The sequence below is a fragment of the Mya arenaria genome, chromosome 3 (assembly GCF_026914265.1).
Source record: "Mya arenaria isolate MELC-2E11 chromosome 3, ASM2691426v1".
Lineage (NCBI taxonomy): Eukaryota > Metazoa > Mollusca > Bivalvia > Myida > Myidae > Mya > Mya arenaria.
The window spans coordinates 35,218,785-35,246,355 of NC_069124.1; the positions used below are offsets into that span (position 1 = coordinate 35,218,785).

At 35.5% G+C, this 27,571-nt stretch overlaps 3 protein-coding genes across 11 annotated transcripts in view; 2 read left to right on the forward strand and 1 right to left on the reverse strand.

Annotated features, from left to right (window-relative positions):
* The first annotated feature begins 623 nt into the window (after nucleotides 1-623).
* Nucleotides 624-7,210, forward strand: LOC128227675 (peptidyl-prolyl cis-trans isomerase B-like). Its single transcript, XM_052938420.1, has 5 exons — nucleotides 624-827; nucleotides 4,546-4,665; nucleotides 4,869-4,965; nucleotides 5,311-5,495; nucleotides 6,174-7,210. The coding sequence occupies exons 1-5, from the start codon at nucleotides 732-734 to the stop codon at nucleotides 6,306-6,308; spliced, it is 633 nt and encodes a 210-aa protein (XP_052794380.1). The 5' UTR covers nucleotides 624-731; the 3' UTR covers nucleotides 6,309-7,210.
* Nucleotides 7,211-11,041: 3,831 nt separating this feature from the next.
* LOC128227886 (methionine adenosyltransferase 2 subunit beta-like) lies at nucleotides 11,042-21,056 on the reverse strand. 3 transcript variants are annotated; one of them, XM_052938804.1, is made up of 6 exons: nucleotides 20,908-20,957; nucleotides 14,912-15,107; nucleotides 14,427-14,541; nucleotides 12,360-12,512; nucleotides 11,827-12,020; nucleotides 11,042-11,405 (listed from the first exon to the last, which is right to left on the reverse strand). In XM_052938804.1, the coding sequence occupies exons 2-6, from the start codon at nucleotides 15,092-15,094 to the stop codon at nucleotides 11,157-11,159; spliced, it is 894 nt and encodes a 297-aa protein (XP_052794764.1). In that variant the 5' UTR covers nucleotides 15,095-15,107; nucleotides 20,908-20,957; the 3' UTR covers nucleotides 11,042-11,156. The 3 variants fall into 3 exon arrangements, with proteins under 3 accessions (XP_052794764.1, XP_052794763.1, XP_052794765.1); XM_052938803.1 differs by having other exon boundaries at nucleotides 11,043-11,405; nucleotides 20,920-21,056; XM_052938805.1 differs by having other exon boundaries at nucleotides 11,068-11,293; nucleotides 20,920-21,056.
* A 137-nt stretch (nucleotides 21,057-21,193) lies between these two features.
* The window catches only part of LOC128227884 (anoctamin-4-like), a 39,219-nt gene continuing 32,841 nt past the window's right edge, over nucleotides 21,194-27,571 (forward strand). For all 7 annotated transcript variants that reach the window (XM_052938799.1, XM_052938800.1, XM_052938801.1 and 4 more), the window contains exons 1-5: nucleotides 21,194-21,324; nucleotides 22,408-22,803; nucleotides 25,315-25,445; nucleotides 26,061-26,136; nucleotides 27,084-27,184. In XM_052938799.1, coding sequence (XP_052794759.1) covers nucleotides 22,476-22,803; nucleotides 25,315-25,445; nucleotides 26,061-26,136; nucleotides 27,084-27,184 — 636 coding nt within the window. In that variant the 5' untranslated portion in view covers nucleotides 21,194-21,324; nucleotides 22,408-22,475. The remainder of the gene's footprint in view (nucleotides 21,325-22,407; nucleotides 22,804-25,314; nucleotides 25,446-26,060; nucleotides 26,137-27,083; nucleotides 27,185-27,571) is intronic.

Consider the following 27,571-nt stretch of genomic DNA (forward strand, 5'->3'; position numbering starts at 1 on the left):
AAGGGTAACAGGATGGAAATAAAACTCCGGACAAAGTTGTATATATTTTGTTTATATATGTGCACTGAAAAAAAACGTCGTCATTTTTCTTATCACATAATTGTTAGAGACATTTTTTTATTGTTTGTTTCATGCATAAAAAAATTAAAATTCACGGTAGGAAAAGCTAAAGTAGATACACGTATCATATACAATAATGGTTTTTATACGCATAGTGTTGCTTTCTTTTACCGTTTTTATAACTTCACCATCAATATGATCAAAATGTAAAGTTTGAAAAAAGGCTTTGTTTTACAAAGTATCATGAATAGTAGGTGTACCTTGATAGCAGTAATTAACTGGCAAATATATCATGTGCAGCGTTCACTTGTGTTGTGTTATATTTTTAGGAAGCATATTCCCCTACCAAGCTACACTGTCAAGAAATGTCATAATTGAAAGCATTTTTTATTATAAAACTCGAGAATTTTTACAATACACATAATAAATATATCCCAGAACACTCACTAACATAGGCATTCCCGTTTTTATCATTTGATACGCCAGAGTTTCTATAGGTACCGAATGCCGGTTAGCATTTACAAACGCCAGTTCGACCTTTAACCTTAAACAGATCCAACCAATCACCATCAGCCAGCAGCACTTCCGTCAAATTTGTTGACAAGTGTACCGGCAAACTGAAGCGGTGGTTTTCTCGCTGTTGGTCTGACAGAACAAGACGATTCAGGATCATGGTTTCCTTAACGACCTTGCTTCTGCTTGTGGCGTTGCCTTTAGTCATACTTGCGAAGGATTCAAAAGCCAAAGGCCCAAAAGTCACGGATAAGGTATTTCCCCACCCACTTATTTACACGTGGAATTTTGATTTTATTTGCTCATTGCCCGTGCCTTCAAAAATTTGGGGAAAAAAACATGACATGCCAAACTTGCTGATATAAAAGCAAATATACATGTTTGGCTTTATTATGCTTTATTTACTATTCGAGCTGGTCTTGTATCTAGTCTAAAATAATAGACGTGTTATACGGGATTCTTCCAATCCCTAACGTCTAAACGGGAATGTGCAAAAAACGGGGGTGTTTTAAAAAATATTGAAATTGTTTTAAGTGAAGAATTTTATGGTTGAAATTGATCATAAAGAGTTATATTCATATTTTACCATGTAAGTGAAATGTTATTTTGCACTAAACAAGCATTTAATGCATTAAAACAAGTTGTTTACCTTTCCAATAAAACAAAAGTTGACTGACACAGAAAACAATTATGCGAAGGGGAACAACTCGATACAATCGTAATAACTCGGCCTCCTCCGACAAAGCTTCGAGATAGACCTCGTTGCACAATCGTAACAACTCGGCCACGGCCGAAATGTTCCGAGCGATTTAAAACTGTGCCCTAAAGCCTAATGCAGGTGCCCTTCATGTATCGTTCTGTTTTGACAGAATGAAATGAAGAAAAGCCGTCAAACTCATAATTATAAGTTGGATATTTATTTTTTGTATACGGAACTACTATAAAAAAAACATTATCTGGTAATATTTATTGTTTTTATGATATTTTATAGACACTATATGCTTTAACCCGGAATCCTGATCGGAACAACTACCCACTTTTGATACTAAACAATTTGTACGTGAAGGATTTGCCATATCAAAAATCTTAAAAAAATCCGTCAACGTACAATTATTTGGACTAGTCTTGTATCTAGCCACAATAATGCATGTTTAGCCTTTAGGGAACTTTTTTAACATTTGGATATTCATTTTGTTCCCTTAAAGCTGCACTCTCACAGATATACCGTTTTTACAACTTTTTTGCATAAATTTCTGCAAACCAATGGCAATGATAAAAGATTGCTGACAAAAGATCAGATTGCAGATTTTCAAATATCTTTTAAAAAAATAATGTTTTATGGCTTAAACTGTTACTAACGGTTAAAGAAAAATGCATAAAACATCAGTTTTTGAACTTAAATGTAAAAATCTGTTATCTATTGTTTTGTCAGCAGTCTTTTATAACTGGTTTCCATGCATTTTCGCAAAAATTGGCTTGTTCCAAGACAAAAAATAAAAAAAGTTGTCAAAACAGTATATCTGTAAGAGTGCAGCTTTAGTGCACAAGTCAATTGTAACCAAGGTTTGTGGGTATACCGGGAAAAATGGCTGTGTTTATACCTCTCTGGTGGCCCGGCAGTACTGGGTGAATGTGGCGGTTTTGTTTTCTCGCCGAAAATAGCGGGAAATGGGCCTTACTTAAATACCTAGGATGTCCCCGGGGTTCGGGGGATTTAACCAGTGATTTGTGCCCGCAGGGCGAAGATTTTACTCGGGATTGGCTAAATGAAAGTAAAAAACCCCGCTATTCCCACGACCTTGTGGGGCCGTGGTTACAATTGACTGGTGCATAAGTTAACCCCACAAGTTGACTGATTTATACCAATGTAAAATACATTCTTTGACTGTAACTCCACAATATTTAACACTGCGTTGTTAAATGAAAACAAAAATTACACAAATTATTTTTAGCCAGTACCTTTCTCTTATTACACTAGTGTTTCATGAAACACTTATTCATATCCGCTTCTTTCAACAAAGCATCGTCATTTTTAGCTCACATGAGCACAAAGTGCTCAAGGTGAGATTTTGTGATTGGTCTATGTCCGGTGTCTGTCGTCCGGCGTCAACAATTGGTTAGAATCATCTTCTTCTCCTAAACCGCATGGACAATTTTGATGAAACTTCATAGGAATTATCCTTGGTTGGTGCTGTTATAAAATTGTTTAAAGAAATTAATTCCATGCAGAACTTTGGTTGCCATGGCAACCTAAAGAAAACGTCAACAATAGGTTATAATCATCATCTTCTAAACCACTTGGACAATTTTGATGAAACTTCATAGGAATGATCCTTGGTTGGTGCTTTTTCAAAATTGTTCAAAGAAATTAATTCCATGCAGAACTCTGGTTGCCATGGCAACCTGAAGGAAAAATTACAAAACTTTTTTGGCAAATGCTATGAAGCCTAGTGCTTAAATATTTGGTGTGTAACATTGTCGATTGGTTATCTACGATGTTAATTCAAATTATGCCCCTGAAGAAAAATTCCAAGTCCGTCCGACCATCTGTCTGTCTGTCCGTCGGTCCATTCGTCCGTCTGTCTTGTGTCTGGCTCAACAACTCGTGTCCGTGCTGTAACTTTTTCTTGTATGGACAGCTATTAATATAACTAGCCACATGTGTTCGACATACCAAGACGAAGTGTTGTGTGCAAGACCCGTGCCATTACCTCTAAGGTCTAGGTCACCCTTAGTGTTTATTCCCAATGGAATGCTGCATATAAGAACATAATAGAGTATAAGTTATCATGTCCGGGCTGTAACTTTCTCTTGTATGGACATAATTTAAAATGACTTGCCACATGTGTTTGACATATCAAGACGACGTGTAGCGTGCAAGACTTGTATCCCTACATCAAATGTCACGGTCACACTCAGTGTTATTCACAATGGAATGCTGCATATATAAGGACATAGAGTATAGGTTGTCGTGTCGGGGATACAAATTTCTCTTGTATGGACAGATTTTAAAATAACTTGCCACATGTGTTCCACATACCAAGACGGCACGTCGCCTGCAAGACCTGTGTCCCTACTTTTAAGGTCAAGGTCACAATTAGTGTTTATTTACAATGGAATGCTGCATATAAGTACATGGAGTATAGGCTGTTGTGTCTGGGCTGTAACTTTCTCTTGTATGGACAGATTTTAAAATGACTTGCCATATGTTTTCGACATATGAAGACGACGTGTCATGTGCAAGACCCATGTCCCTACCTCTAAGGTGAAAGATACAGTAAGTGTTTATTCACAATGGAATTCTGAATATGAGGACATAAGAGTGTTGGCTGTCAAGTATGGTTGGTATTTTTTCTATGCTCAGAGGCAATTTAAAATAACTTGCCATGTGTTTGACACATGAAGGCAAGATCAACTTTTTATGTACTTGTTCATAGGTCAATGTCACATTCGGGGGCATTCGTCACACACTGTGACAGCTCTTGTTCAATATTCTTTGAGAAACAAGCTACATGTATATTGATAACAAAGGTTAAACTCTTTTACTCAGGTGAGAGATTTAGGGCCATCATAGCCCTCTTGTTTAACTATTTAGCAGGTGCGCGTTATCTTGCCACTCAATATACTAAGCGCCGAGTTCTGTCATTCTTGGCTAGGAAAACAACAAGTGGGTTATGGACCCGTAGAGTCGCCAAAACAAAAATCGTCAAAGACTCTGAAGCGGCCGTTATATGGACTAAAGTTTAATTTTGAAGAAATACATTACTAGATGGAATGAATATTAAGATTTTTTGGAAATGGACACTTTTTCGCCAGGACAAACGGGCATGAAGGGCAATAACTTGCACTAAGAAATATGACTTGATTACTTAGTTATTTTGAACTAAAGATTTTTTGCAAACTAACTCAGTAACTGTATGGAGAAAATAAAATTGGGAGGAATAATGTTATTTTCCAATCACTTTATTTCAGGTCTTTTTTGACATCGAAATTGGAGGTAAAAAAGAAGGAAGAATTGTCATAGGTTTGTTCGGGAAGACAGTGCCAAAGACTGTGAAAAATTTCAAGACCTTGGCTGAAGGAAGTGCAGAGGTGAGTAGTTGTCGAGATTTTTTTTTAAATATTATTTTATTTTGATAAGAAATAGAACTGAATTTATTAAAATGGTCCAGAATGTAATTATGTACACATGTACATTTTTTTAAATCACATGTATATTACAAACAACTTTACATGTACTGTAAGGTACATGAAACAGTTGATTATATGTTTACCATGCTTAAAACAATTTTCAGGATAAATCATTGACCTATAAGGGCAGCAAATTCCACAGAGTGATCAAGGACTTTATGATCCAAGGTGGGGACTTCACAAGAGGAGATGGCACTGGAGGTAACTGTTATAACATAAATATGTATATAGTATTACTTATATGGTGAGGTACTCAAAGAATCATTGATATATATATCTTTAAGATGGTCACTGGTGGAGCTTGATCCATGACCTCTTGACCTCATTACTCACTCAAGAGGGGATACAGTTGTCCATCTCTCACTCAAGAGGTCATGGTAACAAGCTCCAAAAGTAAATAAATGTCTTCACAATTGAGCTTAAAATATGTTTATAAAATAATTCTGTGTATACATGATCCCGTGCATGTTACCTGGTACTGATACTACTGAAGTGGCATACCGGTAATGAATTAATATGATTAATAACAACCAATTCATTGTACAGGTAAGAGCATATACGGAGAGAAATTCCCTGATGAGAACTTCAAGCTGAAGCACTACGGCGCAGGATGGTTGAGTATGGCCAATGCTGGAAAGGACACAAATGGATCTCAATTCTTTATCACTACGAAAGTCACATCATGGCTGGATGGGCGCCATGTTGTATTCGGAAAAGTTTTGGAAGGAATGGTAGGTTAAACATAAAAAAGAACCCCTACATCATTAGAGAATAACCATTTTTTAGTGACCAAAATTTTGTAAGTAAGAAGATCAAACAATCATCAGTTTTGTTTTGACTTGTTTGTCTATTTTTCAAAGAAAAGATCAGGTTTTCTTGGACTTATTGCTTTAGTTGAGGTCAAGCTATCTGTTACTACATGTAAAAAAGTAAAGTATAACAGATAATTGGAAAATATAAGCAAGAAACTGTGTAAACATGTTTAAAATGATGAAATTAAGGCATATGTTTAAAACACCCCATAAATCTTGCTACAGTATTTCTGGAGTATTCAATGTGGGAAAAAACAGGCAAGTCAAGTCCTTGTTTGGTGTATCTATAATATATACAATTCCCAAACTCCAGGCATTCAATCAAAACCTTGAGACAATAGGTATGTGTATAGCAAGGCCAATAACTTATTCAAGTTTGTCCCCTAAAAAACCTATACAGGAGTGTATACATGTAGCAAGGCCAATAGCTCTTGTTCAAGTTCGGCCCCTTTTATGACTAAAAAAACCTATACAGAAGTGTTGGCGCTCTATCTTAGGCGCTCTTGTTAAAATGAGAACTGTCACTCTCATGAGAATGAATGGGTTTGTGTAATGTATGTGCCACATGTTTCATTCATGATGGTCTTGTATTTTCAGAAAGTGGTACGGAAAATAGAGCAAACTAAAACAGGTGCCCAGGACAAACCAAATGAAGCTGTGATGATTGCAGACTGTGGCTCTTTGCCAGTTGAAGAATCATTTGCAGTAGAAAAGGCGCCATCTGAAGAATAATATGTTAAACCATTTTTTTTTACATTTAAGCTTTCTTTTTTGATAACAGTTAACATTACCCAGATTTATATTGAAATTTGTTGACAAAATTGCTGCAGTCATTAAAATAAAACTATGGGATTTTGAAGTTGAAATAATGTGCTATTAGATAACAGTTTATATGATTTGTCTATGCAAAATGTTGAGAGTAATAGTAATATCACATATTATGTATCATGTATTTAACTTTTTTTACAATAACTTATTTGTTGTATTATTATCATTGTATGTTTAAAATACTATACATTTTATTCATAACATTGATGTATGAACCATTTTCAGGTAGTTTAAAACAAGAACCAAGCTACTCATTACAAATTATATCCTCTAAGAAAGGTTTATGAATGGTAGGCTGTTGTTTGAAAGATTGTCAAAGATTTACATTTTGATCACTTCATTTTTGTAAAGTACATGTAGATAATTTGTGGTACTAAGTGTATTGTTTGTAATTTCTACATGGATTTGACTGTAAAGAAAAGACCAGGGCTGGCTAATTAATGAGTCACAGAGTGTGTGAATCAAATATAACAAAGTACTGGCAACGATATGCCATTAATTTTGTGCTACAAATCAATTTTGTCTAACGATTATTCTGGAATTAAAGTTTATAAATACTTGGTACTAATCACTATCTTTTCAAAAAGCATCATACTCAAACAAAGAAGTCAGGCAATTCATATACTGATGTGTTGATAAGAGGGTATGTACCCATAATCTTTGTCTAGATTTGTGTTGTGTAATATGCGGTCGGTCACTGCATGCTCATCAGCATATTGTGATGACCTTTGATCTTTATATGATATTGAATGAATGTTGGAGTACTTTGGGCTCAATACTTTTGTATGAATAAAATGGAGGATGTATTTCGTGTTGTGCAAAATTCATGCATACATTCATCTAACCTTGAGTCTCTAAACCTTTTATTAACATGGCCCAGGGATTTCTTCAAACAGTGTGTTTGGAAGCAGCAACAAATTACCATGTTTAGCTCTACTAAGCGAAGAATAAGAAGCTATACTACTCACCCTAGCGCCAATGTAAGCATAAAGGATGTATTTCGTGTTGTGCAAAATCCATGCATACATTCATCTAACCTTGAGTCTCTATACCTTTTATTAACATGGCCCAGGGATTTCAAACAATGTGTTCGGAAGCAGCAACAAATTACCATGTAGAATAAGAAGCTATACTACTCGCCCTAGCGTCAATGTAAGCATGTCAGCACAAATAAATCAATACCTGTATCTCGGCAACTACTTGATGTATTGCATCGAAACTTGAAACTATCAAGTCTGATAACTATATTTTTTGCTCCTTTATGAATTGAGAAATTTTGGTAAAGGTTTCGCATTTAATTAATTTACAGTGATCAATGCATGTTTCACTAAAACTTTGCAATCCTTAAACTTAAATGCGGTCGAATAGTGGATTGCGCTGTCTCTGACAGATCTTGTAAGTGGGTCATTTTGTTAAGGAATGTCACAGTACAGTGATAGAGGTTTTGAATATGTGCTATATCTTGGAACCCAACTTAAAAAAAGATATTCACATGAAACATGGTACACAGTTGGTATACCCAATCAGTGACATTGGTGTATATGTAGCAAGGCCCATAACTATGGCTTTAATAACAGTTTTGGAATGATGCCACTTGATTGTTGAAAAAGTCTGCGGCGAAAAAGTCCAACATGGCCATTTGTGAAAACCATTAAATATATTCACACAGAGCCTATCATTAAATCAACAGAACAAAACAGATACATGTTGCCTACCGCTTGCTGTATAAGGAATCTGTGCTGCTGTACCTCCTGTTTATACTTCCTGTATAAGGATGCAGACTATAACAAAGCCAAGCTTAAGACTCCTGATAGCAGACAATGTTTGGTTTTGAGCTCCACTATTCGAAGAATAGGTGGGCTATACTACTCGCCCCAGTGTTTGTGTCCTGTTAAAGTTTTAGGGCAAGTTGGGATTTTCACTTATAAGTCCAATACCCTACATTCAATTGACTTAATACTTCACACAGTTGTTCAGGCCCATCACATGATGAGGTTAGATAAATCCATATTATTCTTTTAGACAAATAATGGCTCCTGATTGACTATGGAACTTAGGTTAAAGTTCTAGGGCAGGTTGGGATATTGTTTAATAACTTCTATACCCTTCATTCAATTGTCTTAATACTTCACACAATTGTTCAGGACCATCACCCAATGAGGTTACATAACTCCATATCCTTAATACAAGTTATGGCCCCTGATTGACTTAGGTTAAAGTTTTAGGCAAGTAAAAGTTAAGGGCATGTTGGGATTTTAATAAAAAAAACTTCTATACCGTTCATTATATGCACTTAATGAAATTCAAAATTATTTACAATCATCTTACAACAAGAAACATATCTCTGTTTTAAGCCTAAATACAAATTATGGCCCTTGAATTTTATTTTATTTTTTTAAAAAGGCATAATTGTATATTCTTAACCACATTTTCATAATGGGAAATCAAGTTATTTGAATGACTTGCATCATTGTTTGGGCGGGCTGGTGGGAGGGCAGCATCAGTCACCTTATGTATCGAATAATTTTAGTAAGGTTTGACATAAAGGGACCAAACTTGGTATTATTACATCGTTATTGTATTCCAAGTCAAAGCGGCGTAGTCGAGCGCGCTGTCTTACAACGGCTCTTGTTTATTTGACTAATTAACTTTGTTTTTTCCTCTCGTATTCCCCATTTTGTGAGAAATAAAACTTCTTAATAGCTTTCATACATGCCATATTTCTGGAGACCATTCAGGGGGATTTGTTCAGAAAGGCTGGAAATTTAGGGGAATTCTGGTAGTATTCATGGGGATTTTTTAGCAGGTTTAAGTTGGCGAAATTTCAAAGTATTTTTAGACGCAAGTACGAAAAAATGTATTCACATATATTTTGCTATGAAAACCTCTATTTTTTTTTTCATTATACATAATTATTTTATGTAATGATTTATCATATTCTTATGATACACTGTCATGTCATACTGAAATTATGTAAATTAAATTTAACTTCCTCCAAAGTCTTTAAAAAAATTCTGCTTAATACTGTCAGCTATGATGACGTTCAGACACTAAGAGAATGGAATGAAAATTATTAATTTCTTCTAGGGATGCAAATGAATATTCAATCAAACGTTTGATATTTTCGAATATCAAAATCGAAATTTGAATATTCGATCTTTTGTTGTTGAATAAATAAAATAATAAACCTTTAGCCTACAACTGTGTTGTTGTGTATTAAAATTGTTTGTCATGTGTTTAGAATGATTGGCCCATTGTGTCAGAGGTGTGAATTTGTTGACAATACACTTAACACTCGTCATATAGAAAAAATCCCTGTTATATTACAATTACTGGCTATCAGACAAGTGACTTCAGAAATTTCAATTAGTTTCGGTAAACTTAAAGTATAGCGTATATTTTCTCTATTGATGTACACAAAAAGAGTCATGATCCACATGTGGTTTCGTTTGATTATTTTAACCTCAATTGGCGTTTTATTCCATTTGACCAGAATTCTACATTGTTTACAAATTTGAAGGCAGTGGAAATGAAGTTCTTTGATTTTGTTTTATGATTGTTCAAAATGTATTGCATTGGGGTATTTCAAAGGCTCATTTGGTGAAATCAGGGTCTGCTGCCCGTACTGGCAACGACAAAGTAGCGTTAAAATGCTCCAGCTATTACTTCAGCATATATAATAATAATAGTTGACTACAACTTCTTAAATGTGTATTTTGGTAATTGAATATTCGATCGAAAGAATTACCTTATATTAAAATATCAATTTTACCATTCGTTTGAATCCCCAATTTCTTCCTGTTCCAAATAATATTTCTTTGCCATTGATCATTACTTCAAATTAATTGATCACTTGTTGTTAAGGTTTCCTTTTGTCATTTATCAAACCTTTTTTAAACAGTCATTTGACCAGTTGTTTTTTTACATTCAGTCTCACTCACATGCTGGGGTTTCACTTTGTTATTATTGCCTGATTTTTTTTTTATTATTATTTTTTTTTAATTCCAGGGGATTTTTATCTGCCACCGGGAGACCGGGGGATGGATCGAAATTCCAGGGGATTTTTATCCCCGCCGGGGGATATGGCATGTATGAGCTTTATTAAACTTTGGCATAAATCTTCGTCTCAAGAAAAGGGGTTAATAATGAAACTGCTTCAAGCAGGATTTTTCATTTTGACAAATGCAATTTTGCAGCATGATGTATCATATGTTTATAGAGGAAAAAGTTAATGCTGGTTTACACTACAATCGATTGCACTGTTTGCAGCATAATGTCAGTAATGAAATACCTTACCTGAAATTAGACGCTTAATATTTACATTCCATGTAGCTTTATGGTCAAAAGGTTTCCATTAAATACCTGTTTTATAAGGAAACTTGAACATAAAATTTGTCTTAATATATGACCAAGTTTTTACCAGAAATCAATAAGCTGACCAAGTTTTATGAAAATTCGATAAGAACACCTTAACATAAAACTATCAAAAAAGGTAATTAAAAGGTAATTAACGAGGGCGGTTATAATTCAACACTAGAACGACTGCCCGCCATCCCTGGTTTTCGCCAATTTATAACCCAGATTTTAATAAACAGTATGCCAAATTAACATAGAGACAACAAGGACACCAAATGTACAACATAGCTCACTCTTGACTTGGTGCTCAGGTGAGTTAAAAAAACTATTTAAACCCATAATAGGATATAATTTAATCAATAACAATTTACATGGAAAGACGTAGCTTCTTTAAAGTTACACAAATTGCTTCAGAACATCAACAATGCCTTGCTTGAATGGAGTTCTTTTCACAATCCCCAGCTGCTCCACCCTGCTGCAGTCCATCTGTGCATTCTGTGGCCTCTTCGCTCCGCCTGATCCTGACTTATCCGCTAAAATATGGTCAAAGGGAAGATTAAAGCTTTCCGCCATTGTTGCAGCCATGTCATATTTGGTCACGTTTTCATCATTGCTCCAGTGGTAAATTCCGGCTACATCCTTTGACTGCAACAAGATAGATGATTTGAACTCATTTAATTAGTTTAGCTCAGCCAAGCAAAACATACACTTCTTAGGTAGTATAGTAATAGATTTTAGAAATAATTAGTACAGTAAGAACACTATTTTGTTCTTGAAAAATTCCCTGTTAAAAATGAATCATTTGCATTATGGCAAAGGGTAAAGTTTTTGCACAGCATTGAACAAGCCAAGGACGCCATGGCTATCACAATTAGTCAATCTTTTCTTTCAAAAACAGACAAATTTTAATTGTGCCACATAAACTTTTCACTTTGAAAAACAAACCGTGTAAAAATTTATTGTGAATACATTTATTGATGGCCCCATTGTGTGTAAGGTAGACCTAAATTATGGTACTGTAGAAGAATGATAGTAAAACAAGTTACCCAAGAAATTTAAATTCTACCTTTGTTCTTCTTTCAGCCAGTTCTCGCAACACAAAAGCGACATCTTTACAGTGAGTGGGAAACCGTCGCTGAAGGTCACACATTTTGGTCTGGTTACTGGTGTCCTTGACCTTTAAAAATAAGACAGTCACAGCACTTTCGTCCAGTCTTTCAATGTCCCCATACAGAATTGGAACCCTTAAGACACAATTGTCTGAAAAATAGACACAAAAAGGTCATGAGATCAAGCTCACCCAGAAGCATATTTTAAGGCCTATTTAAAAATAACTGTACAGGATGTGCCATAAAACAGACTTAGATGTGTAAAAGGCAGTACATATATCAGCTTTAAACTGATTTCAGTATTGAGATAAAACTTGATGATTAGAAAAACTATCACTCCTCGGCTATGTATTGACATGTACTAAGGATTGTAAAATTATGTAATCAAAATCAAAAGTTCATCAAAATGTGAATGTTAAAAATGTCTTAACAATGAACTTGTTCTTTAGTACTAACTGTGGTAGATGATTTTGATAGCAGTACAACTGACCTCTGTTGACCTCCAGTGTAATTTTCTCTCCTTCCACCTTGCTTTCCCCATACAGGTTGAGAGGATTGGGCGCGTCAGTGACCTTGTAGGGTGGGCTCGTCCCATCAAACACATAGTCAGTGCTGATAAACACCACCCATGCTCCAATTTGCTCTGAAACAGTGTAAGCAGACTTTAAGTTCAAATACTTGTTATCATTTGTTATATATGACCAAAAGCTAATTGGACATAAAAGTACCAATCAAGTTAGGGTTCACTCAATGAAATAACATTCTGTCTTGGTGTTTATACCTGCAGGAAACAGTTCAACTTTGCTGAAATGTTATGTGCTAATTCCAACAAAGTAAACCCCACATGCATAAAAGCTTTGACAACCTTGAGAAAAACAACTACTGAAGCTAGTTTATTAAAACTTAGTGTTAGTTTTGTCTGATGGTCTTCACAGCGAGAAGTTGCAACTCTAACAGTAAGGATTTACTATCCTTATGTGTTCATTCTGTGAACTTGCTATCTCTGACTCTGTTTATCTTATTTTACCAATGCAGTATTTTCATTAAGGTTATTAATATTAAATTATTAATACTTTGTTTGGCATTTTTCGACAGGCTCACAGAAATAACCCTGGCTTTATAGTTTCAAGGCATTTTGTTTTAATCAAATCATGCTCATATAGTTATCAAAGTTGTTGAATACAAACGGATCATGATTTTTTATTTTATTTAATTATATCCTAAAACAAGAGGCCGAAAAGGGCCTATGCTCTACTGGCATGGCTTTTGTGGTCATATCAAACCAGAGCATGTATGTATGGGTAAAAGGCAACAGACATATAGTTTATGTTTTGTGTTTGGGTTACCCGAAAACGTAGCACGTTCAACATCTGAGCCCAGAAAGTATTGTAAGCAGATTAGTTGCATGAACTATTTTAATATGTGCCAAGTAAAAGTCATCTGACAAAAAAAAATGCTTTCAAAACTGTACTCATAGTAAAAATTTCTGTAGTTTTAAAAGTAAAAAAAAAATGGTCAAAGTCAAGGGCATCCTAGGACAACATTGATCAATTTGAACAAACATTCACAATCAATTGTGCTGAGATGGATGCACGAACACACAAACAGATTTTCAAACCTTTCCAGATTTATGTTTACCAAACCTGTGAACCCTGGGTGTGGCCAGAAATGACACCAGGTGCATAACTTAAACATTCACAACCAATTTTGTTAAGATGAATGCGCAAACTACAGAACTTAAAGCTAAACAAGAGCACCGCGGAGTGGGTGCCAACGCTCGTCTGTAATTCCAAGTCGAAAAGGGGGGATAACTCAATATTAATTAAAGGCAAAATTATATGACCTGCTATAAACATGCATAGTGTTAATAGGAACACGTGTAGCAAGTTTAATGTGAAAATGTTGAACGGTTTTTGAGTTATGAGGTAAGGTTAAAGTTTTTGGACGACGACGACGACGCAGACGCAGACGACGCCGACGACGCCAAGGCTATCACAATAACTCGACTTTTTTTCTTCGAAAAACAGACGAGCTAAAAATGGCCTTTGGGCTTTCAACAAGAACAAGGCAGAGTAATTCACAAAATCAGCTGCAGAAACAAAAAGCAAATTGTCTCTCAAAATCCTAGACTTGCAAATTGTCTCCCTTAACTCTAGGCTTGAATTTACATGTACATGTAAACTTGTCTAAAAATAGAATTCGCTCATGCAGACCTGGCTAAAAATAGAAAGCATTTCTTTAAAACTTTCATGGCCCATAATCTAGGCATTCATGGGCGGATCTTGCTGGTTTTCAAAAGGAACCGAGCTCTAATGAATATCTAGATACTGTACAAGTTTCATCGAGATACAATCAAAACTGAAGACTGTATCATGTTCACAAGCAATTGTTTACAGACGCACGACCGCACGGATGCACATACTACGTACACATTACCATCGCATAAGCTCTTCTGGCCTTTGGCCAGTAGAGCTAAAAATAGCCAAAAATCAGGACAGTAGAAAAGAAAAGAAAAACTCTTGCCTTAGACAGAAATATGTACAGCTGGATTACACACCTGCAGCCTGGCAGATATAGCGTGTGGCCAGGATATTTTTCTTTCGCGCTGTCTCCGGGTCCTTCTCAAACACATCCACATTTTTCTCCGCAGCACTGTGGATAACCACTTCTGGCTAAAAAAGCAACAAGTTCATTCATACCCTTGTATTACATACAATTTCATAAGTTTACAAGTTTGCATTCATGTATATATATATACAAATATTCAAAACGCATGCAATTGATATGACGCTAAATCAAATTATAAAAGCCCTCGTTAATTACCTTTATTGGTTAAAAAAAAGAACATTAAAATCGTACTTAGTTGATGTGCATTTGTTTGTCAAGGGTTACCATGTGACTATTGGTTTAACAGTTATGAATATTGCTATCAGTATGGTTTGTTGTCATGTCAATTACTACAAAAAAAGTATGATAATAGAACATGCAGATAAGTAAGAACAGACTTTAAATAAGACTACCACAAGAATCACCCTCTAATACCTTAAACTTTTGCACAGCGTCTTTGACAGCCTCTTCATCTGTAATGTTGACCTTAATGAGATCCCCCGAGGTTCGCGAGAAGGCCAGTCCACATACATCCCAGCTAGAGTCTGACTTGAACTCCCTGTAGATGGCTCGACCCAGCAGACCAGACGCCCCAGTTATCATCACTCGCTTAGACATGTCTTCACATCAACTACAGGTTATAAAGTGTGATTCTCCATTACATAATCATGTTATCAATTTTTGCAAATGAATTGCACTGACACACTAGACCTGTACTTCCATGTACAATTTCCCAAAACAATTTTGTTTACAAACCGTACACATGCATCAAACTCAATATGAGATTCTCCATCTATCCTTGCATGACAATTACTCGTTCATTTTCTACACAATGTACCGGAGTCATGCATAACAAATAATAGAAACAAATATTGGTAGTGTCATTAAGAATAAATGCCAAGTTTTGAGTCCTTGTACCACATACTATCAGCTTCAGTGCCAATTACTAAAGCCCCTTAATACCATGTATAAACAGGCACATCGCAGCCGTAGTCCCCAATATTTTGAGAAGTTGCGTCATGGCACTTAAACATTTTCTATAGCCCTGGTCTCGCGTCTCCAATATTTTTAGGAGCCACGCCTATCAGTGTCACATGTTTTTTCACAAAAGCAGTGGACAGACTAATTAGCAAATGTGTCACAAGTTTATTCAAGGATACTTAACAGTGTATAAGTGCATTATTTGATAAATTGGCTATTTCTTATGCATGCTTACATGTTGTTTCTTAATATTATACAGCCATTAATTTTAGTAAAGAATGGAAAGGCATTTTCAACCTAGAAACTTAAAATTTCATAAACGTTTGTTTCGTATTAACAGTGCAGTGATCATTTCAGGCCAGATAATGGGTGTAACCTATGACTTGAGCCCCTCCCTCAGAACCGCAATTGATTTTGTTGGGGGAAAACTTTAACAATTTCTTATCTGAAATGATGCATTTTAGGCGTATTTTATTACTCCAATAATAATAAAATTAACAAGAGATGTTTGTCAAACATTATGTCCACCATAAGCGCCATGTTGTCAGGATTATTTGGACAATTGAATGAAATATGCATGGACCGAAATGACAGCTGATTTTTCATTTACATTGGTTGTCTTTAAGGCAGTTTTAAGATTATGACCATTCAAAGTGTGAGGAGAGTATGTAAAGTTTGTAATCATGTTCAGATGAAGACTGATATTTGCAGATAAAGATGTATCCTCTTAGCAGCAGGGAATTAATAAATATGACATAAATTTTAATGATGAATATGAGTTATGACCTTTGACTCTATGACCTCAAAATCCATAGGGGTCATCAACTGGTCACCCCCAACCTAAATGTAAAGTTTGAGGGCCATGAGTGCAGCCATTGTCGATTTATCACACAGACAAGCTTTTTGCGTTCAAGGTCACTATACCTTGACCTTTGACTACATGACTCCTTAAATCAAAAGGGTCATCTACTGGTCAGGCCCAACCCCCAAGTCAAGTTTGAGGGCCATGGGTGTAGGCATTATCGAGTTATCACTCAATCAACCTTTTCACATTCAAGGTCACTGGGACCTGATAGCTCATTAAATGATTAGGGGTCATGTACTGGTCATGCCCAGCCTCCATGTCAAGTTTGATGATCAAAGGTCAAGGCATTGTTGAGATATCACTTGAGGAGGCTTTGTTAACCTTTTAGCATTTAAGGTCACTGTGACCATGACATTTGGCCTGATGACCCCTTAAATCAAAAGGAGTCATCTGCAGGTCTGACCCAACCTACAAGTCAAGTTTTAGGGCCATGGGTGCAGCCATTGTCGAGTTATGACTCAGGCAACCTTTTATCATTCAAGGTCATTGTGACCTCATCCTTTGACTCGATGACATCTTAAATCAATAGGGCCCATCCACTGGTCAGGCCAAGTTTGATGACCATAGGTCTAAGCATTGATGAGTTATCACTCTGACAATCTTTGATAATCTTTTACCATTAAAGGTCACTGAGACCTTTGACCTGATGACCCCTAAAATCAATAGTGGTCATCTACTGGTCAGACTCAACCTTGATGGCATAACGTCAAGGAACTGTCCTACTGATGGACCAACAGACTGACCGAAATGTGCAAAGCAGTATACACCCTCTTCTTTGAAGGGGTCATATTAAATTAAACGATTTTTATTGGGGATGGGGGCACCCTCTCCCCTGATCTGCTAGTGGGTATGAATGAAAAAATAAATAAATAAAGGTTATGGTAATGGTGTGTTTTCCTAGTTTTAATGCAGAACAAATCATAAAATATACTATCTTTAATTGTCAATTTTCATAAGTGTTAAAAACGCTAATGATCACTTATTTACAGATTTTTTGTGTGATTGGTTGCGTTTTGGTGTAATAATATGAACAAGTAACTGTACATGAGTTCAAAATCCCTTTAAACTAAGTAAAAAGTGCTGCAAATTAAGAGTGTTAAGTGATTTTTTTTTAATCTGGACCAAAGTTCTAACCTCTACTGCACTCAACCAATCTGAGACCCCAATGATCAACACCTTTCCACGTGCCTGACCAAAAGGGGCTTCAAAACACCTGATAGCAATAAATCACCCCTAAGGAAGGCTTAGAGCACCATTTTTCTTGATCTTAATCTTTTATTTTAGCATTTAGCAGATACAACATCATTTAACTTTCAAATTATGCATATATATCGTAAAAGGGCGTGGCTTAAAGGGTATGTACAATGCACGTGTACATGTAGATCTACAGGACATGTATTTGGCCCGCCCACTTTTCGATCATACATCTGTATACAGTTGGCAGCTACAAAATCGAGCGATCATCGGCGTAGCTCCAATAGGCACGGTAGGCCCGGGCCTACACTTCGTTTCCAAAAATGAAAAATACAAAACGTCCAAATCTGCTATAAAAGCTGAAAGGTAAGGGGGATGACAGCTGATGCCTACTTTATATTCAAGTTAACTCTCAAGGTTAACTAAGTATATTTTTTCTTAAAGTTTAGTGCCTTTTTTTGAAGACAGTCGAACCGTTTAACAAATAGATTCGATAATATTTATACAGCAATCGGCAAGCGTATAATTTCAATGAGCGTCTGTTTTACTCGGCTTTACAAGTATAAGTTGCGAAGCGGGAGTATATTTCGAAAGTCATTCAACATGTTTCCCCCTTACCCCGATCCTGGGATTCCGATGGATCGTGGAATGATGAATTGAAACTCAGACTTTTATCACAGATGTGGGAGTTAGGCAGTGTTTTCAAATTTCCATCGAGGTACGTGTGGGAGACAGAAAGGAAAACAAAATCTGTTTGCGTTCGTTTTGTTTCCAAGGTAGAGGATAGGCATGTCGTTCGTGAACAGTCTTTAGGGTTTGTCACTTGCAAGTCAATAAAGGGAGTATATTTTGCACAAGGCGAATATCTGCAAGGCACCGGCTTAGATATTTTGAAGATTCGGGGCCAGTGCTATGATGGCGCAAGAAACATGGCGGACAAGTACTATGGTGTTCAGGCGCTCATCCGTGAATGATTACTAACTACATTCATTGTAAGTCGCTTTGCCTAAACCTGTCATTTGTCCAAAGCTCCAAACTTCCATGCGTCAGGACCACGATGTCTACAGTGTAGGATATCGCATTTGCGTTTGACTACTCTGCAAAACGCCTCACAGCATTTGCAGATGAACTGGCAGAAGACGTTGCTACAAAGCAAGCGATGGAAAGCTGATAAAAGTTTAAGACCTTGTGTGAAACAAGTTAGATGAGCAGGGCAGATGCGCTTCGTACATTCAAGAATGCCTACCGCGTTGTCGACAATGCGCTCGAAGATCTTCAGGAAAATGGTGACGTCAAAGCCCGCGATCACCTCAACGCTTTACTGTAGTTCCAGTTTATTGTTACTCTTGTGACAACAGAGCACATTTTGAGCAATCTAGTAGGTTTTACAGCAGAACTTAGCGGTAATAGTTTGTGCTTATTACTACATGCGACTTCAGTTACCAATTGAACAAAAATGGGAAAAAAACACAGCAAAAACATAGATAATAACTTCAAAAATTTGAAAATTATTCTCAGAACAAAACGTGTTCCATCTAGAGACTTATGTATGATATTTTATAATTAAAAGTAAATCATCAGTTAAAAAGTATCTGTCTGCTTTCTTTTATTTTTCATACACGATGAAAGAGTGAATTTATGCATGAACATAATACATACATATCTCATATACATCTAGGTGGACATGGATCTGTTGGAGGCAATCGAGCAAACGCAGATGGCCATGCAGATATATCGAGCTGAGAGGGTTGACCCCCTTGTATGGATTGCCCTTTATCAGGAAGCTGCGACTTTAGCTGACGAATTCCATGTACATGTGTAAACATATAACCTGTATTTGCAATCCGCCCGGTTAGCTCAATCGGTAGAGCGTTGAACTGTGAATCGGATAACCCGGGTTAGATTCCCAGGCGGACCAGGTCACTTATGTTGTGATTTGTTATGAACTCCTTTCTACGACCATTCGCACTGTACCACTGCCCCTGGCATGTACAAAAGTTGTCAGTTCCCTGCAAATGTGAAGGCACCTAGTACTGGTTAACCGCCTGATAGCCTGCCCAGGATAGGTGTGCGGTGGTTGAACTGTCACTCTTGGACCCTTCAATGTGCTCACACCGGGACCCGGAGTATAAACTACTAACACCACCACCTGTATTTGCATGTTGATTTTATGTGGTTGCCAATAAATACATGCATTGATCCACTGGTGCTTTTAGCAAATCGTCTTAACGCAATAATTTACAATTCAACGGAACACAAATAAATGATAAAAAAACGTTTTTGTAACAGTTCGAAATGCATCGAGATCCGTATTCAGATATACGAGGTAAACTTCTATTAGGTATTTTGCATTCTTCTACCTAGAACAGTTTAATCGATTCGGCTGTCTTTTAATATCGATTGAATGTTTTATTTTTGTTTTACCTAGATTGACCCAGCAGTGCCAAGACAAGCAGCCAGAGAGAGAAACAGGGTGAACTATGATGTACAGGACCCCGGTCGGTATTGGACGGTTTCCCTCTTCTTTGTTGACCACCTGCTTCAAGAAATGGATACTTGTATCCTAAAGAATGAAGAGCACTTCCAGACTCAGTGTTTAAATCCGACCAAATTTGAAGGTCTCCAGCCGGCCAATGTGGACAGGATCTACGAGGCATATGAACCGGACATGCCCAAGACTCGGCAAGAGTTCAGCGAGGAAGTAAGAAGGTGGAATCTGCGATGACAGCTGAAAGATACAAAGCCTTCGACACTGCTGGCGACACTCAACAAGACATCGGAGGCAGCTTATCCCTGCATATACACTATACTGCAGATACTGCTGACCATGCCTGCCACATCCGCCTCATGTGAGCGCTCCTTCAGTTCCATGAGTCGCATCAAGACATACCTTTGTTCTACAAAGACCGGCGAGAGGCTATCCTCACTTGGCGTCCTCCATATTCATCGCGATGTTGCGATAGACATAAATAAAATCATAAAGACATTTGCTTCAGTCAAATGCATGAACTTGGATTTCATTTAAAGACACTCGATATACCAACTGGACACGCTTGTTTAACCATTTAGCATTACAAACATATTTTCTATTTTGAAGCTTTTTTGACAAGTTAGTATCAACCTTTGTATTTCAGTTCTGTTTTTGTGAATCATACGTAAGACAAAAACTGAAACTATTTTGAAGACTAAAAAGGCTCCAGATATACGCCAAATCGCACCATATCGGATCTATAGTTTAAAAAACTCTAGGGGGAGGGCCCCCAAACCCCCCTACCAAGTGGGCCTATACTTCTAAATAGGCCCAGCTACGCCCCTGGCGATGGTTAAAAGTCTAAGGCCAGGTTCAACCCGCTACCACTCAATGAACAAACAAGATATCAGTATTTCATACCAATAATAATACCTGTTTTCGTTTTCCTGTAAGGCAGCTGGTACGGTTACATACCACCATGTATGGAAAAGTTTATAGGCCGGAAACCAAAAATAAATAAATATGGATATTTCAGAAATGCTCTGTTTAATTCATTTAGAGTATTGAATGGACAGTGAACTTGTTTAGCTTTCAAATCAAAATTATTTTTTCACAATATTTATGTTAAATACTTAAATTGAACCATTTCATATTTTTCCTGGTTGTACATGGTTACTCGGCGAGCGATGAAAATGTAGGTTAATAGTGTAATGTTACCTAGGCCAGTTATGTCCCTTTATCTTGGCAACATAACAACAATGATCAATAATTGTCAATTAATGAGATATGTGATGGATTTGCAGAGATAAATTGATTTTTCTCTTCGTATTTGTTCAGGTAAACATTTGTATTGATGAAAATATGATCGAAAAATCATTCAAAGCACAATTTGCATTGACTGATTAATCGAATATTTATTGACCCTGATTTATATTGTTTCTTCAATTCAATATGCCTGTACAAACAATACATTGTTTCAATTCAACGTGTATATTGTGTGTGGTTATACTCCATATAGAAGCGTTTATTTCAGGGTTTGATTATTGGCTAAACTGTAAACATATACTGTACCACGTATTGTTTCAGGATTCTATCTGGCAGCCATATTTCTATCTAGAAATATTGCTCTAAAAACATGTACATGTACATTCAGCTTAAAGTTAAAGTCGGGATTCTTCTAACCCATTTTACCGTAATATTTTTATTTGCCATAACAAAATGGGTAACAAATGATTTCAAGGGGTAATTATTTGAACTAGGTTTGACGCTATTTAAAGGGAGTCCAAACTCAGTTCTGATTCTTGGATTTCTGATTTTGGAGCTAGGTGTATATGTACATGTAATTTTGCACTGGGGTCTTAGATCTTGTTATACTCAGTAATACTGTACATTTTGTTTTGATAAATGTATGCTTTATACTTGGGCAAAATTTAGGATTGCACTGTGAATATTATAAAAGTTTTGCATAACCCAGAGATTTGGCCAGCTAATTATCCATAGAAAATCTGATCACATTTTAATCAGACAATGTGTTTTGAATGATTCCATTTAATAATACCACGGAAGCATCCACATCAATGTTGTATGTAATTGCTTTTGAATTTCACCTAGTCACTTAATAAATAACATAAAATCTGTGTGTGCCAAAAAATCAAGGCTACAGGGGGGGTCTGTCATGTTCATCCTTTCATTCTACACTGTGTTTGTAGTTCATTGAAAGGAAGACGATTAATTACAGTCTTACAATGAATGTCATTTTGCATCTATTATTGTTCTTTTGAATATTTGAACGAACTTAATTTATACAAATCATATATGTGTGTCTTTCAATTTATTTTCAAGCACTGAAATAACCCCTTTATTTTTGACTTAAAAAACCTAGACATTGTATTAAATGTGTCATTGATTGTCTGTTTTCAGGTGTATATCATACAAGACTCATCAATATATGAACATTGGCATAGGGACACACAAATGCCAAAATCACCATGTCACATAAAAACAATGTGGCCCCCTGGGAAGATGTGGATGATAAGCCCTCAAATGGTTGGAAAAAGAACCCTAACCGAGAAAAAACTGAAACTGAAATTACCATGAGAAAACCAAAAAAACTTTCTGCAAAACAAAAATTTATTAGAGCTGCTAGATTCGATGCATTTTACAAACAACTTGGTTCAAAGTGCAAAGATGAACACAAAAGGATTGACTTGGTGTTGGCTTATCCGAAAGAAGATAAAACGTTCTTGGAAAAAGCAGATGAAGACGAGATAGAGGACTACGAAAAACGGAATTCATTACGAGAAAAATTTGAAGAAGGTATAATTGGTATTTGTTAATCCATTTTAATCCTCTGCTTTAATGTCCTGCATTAACATTGTAAATATTGATCAAATGATGTAAGTGGACTTAAACTAGGTCTTTCTCTCATGATAAGGTCTGCAAAAATATTGACTTTCAATTTATACAAATGAAGGACATTTCATTCTAGTGTTTTAATCTGGTATCTTGAATAATTTGAGCAGTGTTATTTACAGGTAATGCTTGTTACTTGTAATATTGGAAATAACCCCTTGACGGTGATACCCACTTAATGCGTCAGGCAAGGCCGATGATACATGCTTTTTTAAAGTCTAATGATATTTAAATTATTCATAAGAAAATCAAGGGCTTAAGACGATCAAGACAGTTGTTACGGCTTCTATTTCTATATTAAGTTACAGCCATCTTGCACTTAGCCCAGGAAATGCTGTTTGAATTATTTCAAGGTTACCTTAAAAATAGTTCCATTTTTGTCCCATTTGAACAATATAAACGACATGTCAATTAATAATTATTTTAATATATTTCATGATTTTATTGTTTAGTCAAGTGTAAATGATTTATAATTAAGAAAATCCAAGTGAATACCAGTTGAAAGCCTGATGAATGAATATTTAAATACAGATCTTGGACTTTTTGCTTTCAAATGATTTATTAACTCAGAAAATAATAATGTCAGGATTTATATTAAACATTTTATCAAGTTGATTGTATACAACAGAATCAAACATCAGAATGTCCCGAGAGTGGGTTATTTATGTACAAGGCCTTAAATCTGTGTATAATTGAAAGGCAGCATTTTAAATACCTTTAAACAAACAATATCAGGCCTAAAAGGTTGATAATTAGTTTCTCAGGCACTTTCTTTTTAACATTAATAAAGATACGGCACTTAATAAATTAAGAATTTTGTATTCGCTATATTTTTATTATGAGTGTCTCTTTATAGGACCATTACAACTGACTTTACGAGACAAAATAGTTAAAATTTAAATATACTTTTATCTTATCTCAAATAATATTTTTTTCTCATGCATAGATATACAATATAAAGATTAGATAAGATTCACACAACTTCCCCATAAACAATTAAGCAATTGATAGTGTTACACAATTTTAAGCATTTGTAAGAATGAAAAAAATGTGAGTAAATTGAAAATGAATGGGGGGGGGGGGGGGGGGGTAAAAATTAGAGGTGGTAACTGAGAAACTAAACTTTATTTATTTGCCTGACAAATTTACAAAGTGGCTTTACTCTGATATTTCTGATGACAACCTCACTATTCCTCTGCTTTAAAGACATTAGCCCATTGCCCAATGCAAAGCTTGACAAAATTATAATAATATTATACCTTTCATTTAAGGTATTATATAATATGAATTATTCATACAAAATAAAAATCTTCTTCCACAGACTATTTGTTATAATATTGGACCAATCAGAATCCTTCTCCAAGTTATAATGAATTCAAGCAATTACATTGCGCAATACTCCAATAGATGTTGTTTTTTTAATCATATCATGTTATCTTTTGAACACATCTCAGAATGTCACCTGGTTGACAATATGAAATTTCATCCTATTCATATTTTTCAATTCAATTTGATGCAAATATTTCCTATATATATCTATTTCTACCTAATTGACTGGAGGCAACATGATTATGTTCATAAAAAAATACATTTGTCAGATGTAATGGTATATTATTAACTCAATTCATATGAAGTGAACCATGAGCCCGAATACAAGAGAAGTACCGGGGTAGGTACATTTTTATAAAAGACTGTAAATAATATGTATTCTATCTCTTCTTTATGTACAACATGCTCCCCTAGCCTCCAAACTTAAAAGCAGAGGTTTGTGATACACTGGGATACTGGGACAAAGTCAACTTCAAGTCAAGTCAATACTTTTATTCTCTCAAATGCATGTACAATATGAAAACATTGAGGTGCATATTAAAGCCAATAGAGGCTCAAATCAGATATAACATGAATAGATATGGTGATAACATTTGAACTTCATTATCTTTAACATGACTAATTAGATTTGATACTTTGAAAATAAGTTAAAGAGCATGTTGTAATGTTATATTCTTGTCATAATACTATTTTATACTATTTTAAAGCAATGCAAGAGTCACCTTTTTTAGTAAGGAACAACGCCCCCCCCCCCAAAAAAAAAAAAAAAAAAAAAAAAAAAAAACCAACAACAAGAAAAAAAAGAAAAGAAGAATACAAAAACATTGAAGTATATGTGAGAAAATAAACAACAGCATAGTACATAGTCCCATTTTTTCTCTCAGAAAATTTAAATTATTGACAGATATGTGTAAAGAGTATGTTACTTTTTATCTTTCCTGTACAACAATAAAAACAAATGGCCTACATAAGCAAGATTTATATCTGAATTCACTGCCCCTTTTACAACACATTAAAAATGAAAGATGGGAGAGTATGGGACAAAAATATGTTAACATTCTGTAACTTTTTATCTCTCCTTTCCAGCGATGAAAGAAGACGGTCTTCAGAAGCAGAGTGTTGTGATTGGAGACAATGTCTATATCCGCATACACTGCCCCTTCCGACGACTCTGCCAAGAGGCTGAACGTGTGTCCTTGGAAATGCCTTTGAATGGGGTAAGCATGGTGATGTTATATATTAAGATAATACAGCTTGGTTGTCCTGTTGTGTATTGTGATTAGTGATCCCAAAGTGACAAGGTTTTCTTTCCTATCCTGACAAGTGTGTTTTAATTTGACATATTATACATCTTACCTTCCTGATTGAAGTCAAATGATAATACAGTTGTTGTTTGTTTCAAAGGAAAATGATTATCTCACTCACTTAATTCTCACCAAGGCAATCCAGGTTTGATACATGTACCTTGCCTGGGCACAGGTGAGTTTTGTTGGTGGTCACCTATTGTCATCCACATGACTGTTCCACCAGATAGATGTTTTCCCCTGAACGCAAGACTCCATTTGCACATTAAAGTGTGATAAATATTACTTATATATGTGATATAATCAATCCAAACAAGGAAAAATGACATATTCAAAATTTTACATTTTCATAATGTATGATATATCTGAAATACATACGGAACATTTCAGAGTCATATCTTGACTATTGACCTTACTAGGTCATTGTATATACTAATTATGTATGTTTATAGTTGCTATAGCTTGATCCACAATAGCAGCCTAAATGAATAATTATTTTTTTTACTAATACACATGCTTCTATTTTAGTGTGAAAGTGATAACAAAGAAGATAACACCCCGATAAACAGATGGATCAAAAAGAAGTTCAGAACTGATAATGAAGGTAATTATGCACGATACGGAGCCATATCGATTCGACCAAAGCAATACAGTATTTTTAACAATGCAATAATATTGACTGTCAAATTTGTAATAAAATTTATTCAAATGATGTAATCTTACACACTCAAAATCAAGATAAACGGACTCAGCATGTATATCAAGAAATGGATGCACCCATGTTTTATTTTTCTAGGATGCACCCATGTTTTATTTTCTTTCAAAAACATCATATTAATGATTGGAGATGCTTTAGTTTAAGTTTTCAGCTCTTTAGGTTCAAATTTTTGTTTTCGTTTAATTCTTCAATACTCATTTTTTTTTAGTACTGTTACAGAATTTTGTTTGATGAAAACTTACTGGTACAAAATGGAAAAAATCTGGGTACATACTCAGTACCATGTTTTAACGTCCTAGCCTGATGCATGATCATAACTCATTTATATTTGTCTGCATGCATTTTTACATTGTCAGAAACCAACCACTGATTCTTTACGATAATCTCCACTCATGGATGAATGGAGTCGTGTAACACAATGGGTCACACAGGGGGTATCCAACAATAGTGTTTTATCATAATTACATAAAGGCTAGCAATATTGTTATAATCAATAAGTAAATATTTCAACACCTCAAAATGGCATCTTTTAAACAGTAGTTAAACTTGACTGGGATGTAAAATGTATATACATGAGGTTTTCAGTCAGAGGAAATGAAAACAACAACACACATTCAAACTTGAGGTATGAGATTAAATAAAGGAATAGTATCTAACCATCAAAAAGATGTTTACCTCATAGGCTTATTGTAAGCTAAAGAGTCGTATCACTCACGTACAGATTGCGCTGCATGTTGCATGTTGCATGTTGATATAACTTCACAAAAGAAATACTTTATGACACTATATAAATGGAAATTTTCTTTTTAATTACCGTACTATTTCTTTTTCAGTTGATTATATAAGTGCTCCTTTCAAGATGGATAACATTCACATATTTGAAGATTATGATGACCCATCCAATTTCTTCCGGCCTGCCATGCGCTCTCTTCTGGTAGGTGTCTTTTTCTAGTCCCTTGCAGACAAACCCCCTTAACAAAGTAAGAGGGCGTATATTATCTGAGGATCCTTGAGTCATCATATGGTCAGATGGTTGGTCAGCACAGTTGTCAACAATGACCATATAGATGTCGCTGGCTTGGTGTAAGACAGTTAATCAACAAAAAAATATAAGGTGTAACTGCAGCCCTGTGCTAAGTCCTCAATGTGTGTAGTAAGTCACTTCACATGGTCTTTCATAATGGTTCTGAATTGTGTCCTTTGGTAAAGCGAAAAAATGAAGACATTTTAGCATTTCAATGCTTGCAATGTTCATGTTTAAATTGAAAACAAATCTATTTATTTAATATCATTAATTTGTTTCTTATAATTTTTTATCCAC